Source organism: Zalophus californianus, chromosome 3, assembly GCF_009762305.2.
Source record: "Zalophus californianus isolate mZalCal1 chromosome 3, mZalCal1.pri.v2, whole genome shotgun sequence".
In the NCBI taxonomy this organism is placed as follows: Eukaryota; Metazoa; Chordata; class Mammalia; order Carnivora; family Otariidae; genus Zalophus; species Zalophus californianus.
In genome coordinates, this window is record NC_045597.1 from 64,638,524 (window position 1) to 64,646,163 (window position 7,640).

Consider the following 7,640-nt stretch of genomic DNA (forward strand, 5'->3'; position numbering starts at 1 on the left):
ATCTCAAGCAGACTCCCCACTGAGCACAGAGCCCAACATGGGTCGATCCCACGACCCTGAGATCATGACCTGAGCTGAAATCAAGAGCCAGATGCTTGACCCACTGAGCCACCCAGATGTCCCTTCTTACTTTTAAATTCAATACTACTTAACTATTAAAAAGAAAAAAAAGCGGTGAAATTTCTTTTCAAAATAGATTGTTTTCAAGCACTTTCAATCTGAAACATGGAGGGGACTTATACTTGGAGGCAGAGAAAATCCTAGTGCCCAGTGGCATTTGGACTTGCTGACCCTAGCAACACTCTAGAGTGAGCTTTAAATTTCAGTCTGATTTCTGAACCTGGAACATTTAGTAACTAAGATGCTAAAAACAACAAAACCCTTTTTGTGCTCTGCACAGCTTTGATAGTAGAAGATTCAAGGTTTGCTCTTAAGTATGCCTTACAAACTTAGTCTTTCTCCCTGAGTTTTTTTTTTTTAATTCTATCAGAAGAGATAGGTGGAATACATATAATGTATATATGCTTGTACATGTGTATGAAATACCTTTGTTATTCTGCTTTAGTTCTTAGAGGTTTTGGAAGAATGAGCGAAGTCTGTGAGATCTTATAGGCAAAAACAAACAAGTAAAGAACCCTCCAGAAGACTCTTTAACAGTGAAAAGCAACAGGTCTGACAAGAGAATAGAGATAAGTAGCTGGTTAGGTTAAGAAGGTAGATGAATTGCAAAATGCAAAGCCCAGGTTGAAGGGTGTCCAGGATACCAAATGTTCTTTGCAGCCACAGCCTCCAAATTTTGTAGTTAAATGAGTCATGGTGCTTTGGGAAGTAGGTTGGAGGCGGGAGGCCACCAGGAAGGCCAGAGTCAGGTTAGGACTGAGAATTCAGTTGTCCAAAAAGATAAAAGTAATGGATGAATCTAAGAAATGCTGTCTGATCTGAAGCAATTGGTGAGACTTGGCAGCTGACCCAGATGCTGAGATAAAGTCAACTCCAAGGTGGTAAACAATTGAAGGTAACCGCCAACTCTTGGAAGGGCAGACATCCCGCTAATTACTTTGTTTTGGATATTTAATATTAATATTAATTAATATAATAATAATATTAATATTATAGTAGATATTTAATATTAAAAATCTTTTTAAAAAATGCATCCCCAAGAGAACGAGAGGTGACTTGAAAGCGGATGAAGCTTTTGGAGAGGAAGCATTTGAAACTGCAGTCCCACAGAAATCCAATATACACCCTTGTTTCTTTTTGCATCAGCCCCGGGAAGTCTCTGTGTTGCCATAGAGCTCCAGCGGGGAAAAGAGCAGGCATCAAAATGACTCAAGGGCCAGGGACAGAACCGCAGCAGAGCGGAATCCTCGCTCTTAAAAATGAGCGAAAACACACCAGAGCCATATATGAAGCGCGCTGGTGGTGGTTCCTAATGTCTATCTGTTCAGGTCCTAAGCTAATGTCGGCCTTTTACATCCCACTTAGGAACTAAAGCAAGACATTTCCAGTTTCCGCTTTGAAGTCCTGGGGTTGCTCCGGGGAAGCAAACTCTCCACGGTGCAGGCGGCTCAGGCCACGAAGGAGTCCTTCAATTCAGCCGACTCGGATGAAAAGAGCGATAACGAAGGCAGCAGCAAGGACAAGCGAAAGAACTTCAGTCTTTTCGACTTAACCACTCTCATTCACCCGCGATCCGCCGCCCTTGCCTCCGAGAGACACAACATAAGCAACGGCTCCGCCCTGGTGGTGCAGGAGCCGCTGAGGGAGAAGCAGAGAAAAGTGAATTTTGTGACCGATATCAAAAACTTCGGGTTATTTCACAGACGAGCAAAACAAAATGCTGCTGAGCAAAATGCCACCCAAGTCTTCTCTGTTTCAGAAGAAGTTACTCGTCAACAGGCCGAAAGACCGCTGGAGAGAAATATTCAACTGGAATCTCGAGGATTCGCTTCGCGCGGTGACTTGAACATCCCGGGTCTCAGTGAACAGTGTATATTAGTAGACCACCGAGAAAGGAATACGGACACCCTGGGTTTACAGGTGGGCAAGAGAGTGTGTTCCTTCAAGTCGGAGAAGGTGGTGGTGGAGGACACTGTTCCAATCATACCAAAGGAGAAGCATGCAAAGGACGAGGACTCTAGTATAGACTATGATGTAAACCTCACAGACACAGTCACCCACGAAGATTACATGACCACACGATTGTGATACTTGAAGGAGGAAGCGCTGATCCTACATATACATATTTTCCATAGTGCTCTGGGTAGGGGGAAAACTAGCAAAAGCTAACTTACACTTTATAGCATTTATCATCTGTGGCATATTACCGCGTAACATGTTTAACTAAGGCAAAGGCTATCAAAAACCCTGGTTGTGTAACCAGCTTTTGCTTTCACAATTTGTTTTTGTTTTTGTTTTTGTTTTTTTGGTTAATAAATAAACGCACCGTGTAGTCTTGTACTGTTGCCATAATCCACAGGAAATTTTTAGCTCTCTTTTTCAACTAAAACAAATGCAACTTATTCCATGTGGTAGTTGACTCCTATGATAGATATTTTTATATGCAGAAACCAATGTAGCTGAAATATTAGAGCTTTTCATAATTTTTTAGGGTCTCTAGAGATGGTTGCTCCTCAAGGACTTTTCAGTCAGCCCTACAGTTTAGCTTTAATACACAAACATCACCAAATTATTTCTTAACATGTAAATAATTACAGCACCAGTTGAAGCAAACAAGCGTCCTTCTCATGAGTCATGATCAAACTCCCTCTTAAAACGGAAGACAGGTGTACTTCAGTTTTAGGTTGCCCAGTTTTTCCTCCCAGTAAATAAAATAAATGTTTGTCTTAATAAATGTTGATGATTGATGATTTTTAATGAGATTTTGTCATGACAAAAGTTTTATTTCAAGTTTTTTTTTTTAATGACCTTTTTCAGGTTCAATTGCTAGTCAGTATAAGTACCAGGCTTTATGAATAACAGAATTTCAAAATGTGACAGAAGTTCTCAGTCCTAGAAAAGAATAACAATAAATTAGAATAATTAATGCACCTTAAACAAAGCAAGATGATTGCATTCTCGTAATATCCAGATGAAAATAAAATCATTCTAAACTCTAAATCTAAGCAAAGTTAAATTGTATTTTTAATCAGTGTAACGTTGTTGCTAATTCAAAAGAAGTACAAAAACATAAGGGTTTCCTCGTCTTTCCCCCAGTGACTGGTATATATTTCTTTAAAATTAAACTCACCCAAAATCATTATTAATTTTAGCAGTAGATATAAAGCTTTCCCCAGAGGGACAACATTCTTAATTACTTGTTTCTTCTGTTGTTTTCAAGGTAATCTAGCTTAAATTACACTCATTCATGAACTACTAAAAAAGAAAGGGTTTTACCTGACATAAAAAGGCACTGGCAACTTTATAAAGTTTAAGTTATGTAACTTGTGTCTATTTAAGCCACCATGGAAATAGAAGTTCCTTCACCACATACAATTAGCATGTATTTCAAATCATTAGAAAAATGCTGAGTTTGTTTTACTTCAGAAATTACCTCCATGGACTAGACTATACATGATTTAACATTGACCCAAAATTGGAAAGTTTCTGATAACTATACATGGAAAATAAGGAATAACATCAGCAACAGTACCAGCCACTGTCCTTTGTGCAATGTGAGTATCAACACCTATGTACTACTCACAACAATCCTCTGAAGGAGGTGCTATTCTTACCCCTACTTTAGAGATGAAGATACTAAGGCAAGCACTATTTAGGTGAAGGTTCATAGCTAATGATGGAGCTATGATGAGGCCTCCAGGGCCATGCTCGTAACTACTATTTGTAGTGCCTCTCAGAACATAAATAGAGCAAAAAATGTGCACATACAGGCGTTACTGTTGCTACTTCTGCAATGGTGTACTTTGAGAGAGAATTAGTTTGGTAAACTCCATAAATCTGTGTTCCCTCTTGTAAAGCAAGAGGAGTGCACAAAATTAAAGATAATTTAGACTCAATTATATTATAGAAGTTAGTAGATTTAAGAAAAAACATATTTGATATGGGACATCAGAATTCAACTGGAAATATTGGATTTTTAGTTTTCAAATAAGCCACAACCCAGAGGCACGGAGATACTGTTCTTTTCCTAAATCTGGTTTTGTCCTCGGGATAGAGGAATGGGCCTAGTAGTTTTGAAGAAACACAATAGGGCTAATGCTTGTTCTTACTGCCTCAAGCACACCTTTATCTCAAGTATGTTAGGACTCACAATAAGCCCTGGGGATAGCAAAACACCCAAACCGTTCAAAGTCAGACAGACTTTCAGTAGTAGGGGAACAGAGACCTAGTCTCAATACTTGGGGTATTTTCCAATGATTCCATTTTGCTGCTTCTGTTATTAATGTTGTTATTTCCAAAGTAAAAATCATATACATCATCATTTCACATACTCTACCAGAATTTAATTTCAAATGTCCTCTGTTCCTTCAGAAAACACCACTGACAATAAAAGCCACAACAAAATATGTTCCCAGGAATTTATTTCTATCAGGGGTTAGGGTGCTGATATTTTACAAAGAAACATGGTGATAACAGAGGGATTTACTTGGAACCAGTAACCCCCTGCTTCTCATGTTCTGAAAATGATGGCTCTTAACAAGCCTCAGATGTCACTGACAGATGCGTTTATGAGTTTAAACAAAATATTGGATATTTTTAGTACAATATGTCCTAGGATTGAACATTATTCTGAATATATGGTGATACTAAGTAGCATTAATGAAGATGAACAGTAGGGAAAGAATAAGAAAACAAAAGAGCAGGATTGCAAATAGAAGGATGATATTTTTTGAGGTCTTTAAACGAGTAATTTGGGGCTTCTTTTCATTTCCATTCATATTTCTATGAACATAAATTCCTAAACACCAAAGAGAGGTTTGACATCACACCTTCATTTGTATAAATAATGTTTCTTATGTTTCGTGTCATTTTGACCTTGCTATTTGTTGCTCATCTTTACTTATTTATTTATTGTCAGGGTTTGGTGGAAGAATGTCTAGGAAATTCTGTTTAACTTTAATAGAATAGGTTATATTCACAGCACTTCATTTATCATCTATTTGGAAAACCCATTTACAAGAGAAAATTCTATGAAGATGTACCTCACCATTTGCCATAGTTGTATTCCTGAAAATATCTGTGTAAATAATTCTGTATTAACTTCAGTAGGGGAACTGGCTATGTAAAAAAAGAAAAAAATGGTAGTGAATTATTTTGTAAAATGATGAATTATTTTTCAAAGTGATAACCATCCTCAAAATGTAACTGTTTCATAAGTTGGACATTTGTATATCAAATTTTCTTAAATTAGATATTTTATTTATTAGCTGGCAATTAAAATACTGCAAAAGCACACCCACTTTCTTGCCTTGACCTGGATAGCAACCCAACATACTTTAGTAATTGAACACACAAATCCAAACAAAGAAATATTTCGAATAACCTTTGAGGTGTAAAGAAAGAAATTTATCATATTATTCTCAAAGAAGCAATTTCCCAGCCAGTATAGAAGGAACATGGGTAACCAGTGATACAAAAATGCACTCTTCTAATATTCAATAATCCTTACTAATTCTGGGATTTAGTGGAGTGAATGATTGTCCAATCCCATGACTTTTTGTTGAAGAGCAGACATCAAGCACTGAAATCTGTCCATTCTTAGTTATTGTGCATTGTGTTTGTAAGCAGACCACTTTAGACAGTACCCTTAAAAATCAGCTGGGCAAAAACCATCCGTGTGACCCTGTCAATATGTTTACAATGACTTAAATTTTTAAAGAGCTAAATTTATGAATATACTCACCATTTGGAAAATTATTTCTTCAGTTTAACTTTATTACATTTTTTCCTTGTCTTATATTCTCCAAAATTCAGACCTCCCAGTAATTTACATTTAGAAATTACTCTCTGTAAGTCACCTTAAATTCAATTTCAAATATATTATTCTGATTATTTCACAATATATTACAATGAACTTTGTTTATATAATGTTATCACATGACTTTAGAAAACATTTTGGGATATACTAAATAAGTTCTCCAGAGATAACTGGAGAAACTAAGGCTCAGGGCATTTATGGCAATTATCCAAATTTACCCCGCTACTCAGTGGTTGAGTTGGAGCTTAAAGAGAAACTCTTCATTTAGATATTCAGATGAGATACCAGGTCATAAATGTCTCGGCTAATGAATTTTTATTTTTGTGGAATTTTGTCTTCTTTGCTCTCCCCTTCAGTAGAAAATATTTATAGTCATTCAAACTTTCCACAGCCCAAAATCAAAGATACTACCTTTTTTTCCCTACAAATGGTGTTCACAGATTTTTTTTAAAAGCTGGTGTCTTACCATTTTCTAAGAAATGCAGTTCATCATTTTCACTTCAACTGTAGATTTTGTGATAATTCTGTACACAGTCTGGTAATAATAAAATGTCTGAAATAAAATTAAGACTTCTCAACTGAAAAATGATAGAGCTGGGAAATATGAAGCTGACAGGAGATTGAAACCATGAGACCAAGGCCAAATATGGTCATGCTGTCACTGAATTGGCAAAGAGTGAAGTTGTCTCTGCCAGTGAAATTTACCAGTAGCAAACCCATCAGCTGCCTCTGGAGCCGCACTGTCCAATATGGTGACTACTATTGACATATGGCTACTAAGCACCTGAAATGTCTATAATTGTAAAACGCACACTGGATTTCAAGGACTTAGTATGAAAACAATGAAAAATATCTCATTAATATTTACATTGGTTACATGTTGAAATGATAGTATTTTTGGATGCATTGGGTTAAAATATATGAATTAAATTAGTTTCATGTTTCTTTTTACTTTTTAATGTAGCTACTAGAAAATTTTTAAAATACATATGTGACTCACATTTGTAACTTGCAGTACATTTCTATTGGACAGTGGTGCTCTGGAGCATCTCTATTTGTTTCACTCAATTCATGTATTCCCACCATTTGAATTTCATAAGTGAAATTTATGTATTCAACTACTCAAAAAATACTGTTTTTGTTCAACTAAAATTTGCTGTTTCTCCTCGATTCCTAATCTTCTAATGGAATCAGTGCTAATAATTTGCTGTTTTTTCATGTTTTTCCTTGCCTTTGCAAATATATTAATATATATTATAAAACATACATATAATAATATATTAATATATACATTTATAATATAAATAAATATATAAATATATGTATAGGTTATGGGTTTTTATTGTTTTTATCAAGAATGGAATTTATACTATACCTATAATTTAGTGACTTTTTTGTTTTTTATCTAACAGGGTATCATGGAAGACTTTTCTAGAGCTATTTAATATAGCAGAGTTATTCGAACCCACTCAAAAAAAATTCTTCATGATTGTCTTTACCTATTGAAATATATTCATACTCTGTTGCTAAGACACTATTGGATCAACCATGAGGTTTTGAGGAGTACGTGAGAGACAACGAGGTGTTTCTAAAAGGCTAATATGCTCATTTCTCCCCTCTGTTCACTATCTTGCAGAGCTGTCCATTTTTCTTGTGATTAAGTAAATATTCCATAGTATGACCTTCAAAAAGTGGCTCCACT

The 7,640-nt window shown here is 35.9% G+C and overlaps 1 protein-coding gene across 9 annotated transcripts in view; it reads left to right on the forward strand.

Moving 5' to 3' along the window:
* The window catches only part of TRPC4 (transient receptor potential cation channel subfamily C member 4), a 199,976-nt gene extending 192,814 nt beyond the window's left edge, over window positions 1-7,162 (forward strand). For all 9 annotated transcript variants that reach the window (XM_027589174.2, XM_027589170.2, XM_027589178.2 and 6 more), the window contains one exon: window positions 1,486-7,162. In XM_027589174.2, coding sequence (XP_027444975.1) covers window positions 1,486-2,208 — 723 coding nt within the window. In that variant the 3' untranslated portion in view covers window positions 2,209-7,162. The remainder of the gene's footprint in view (window positions 1-1,485) is intronic.
* The last annotated feature ends 478 nt before the right edge of the window (window positions 7,163-7,640 follow it).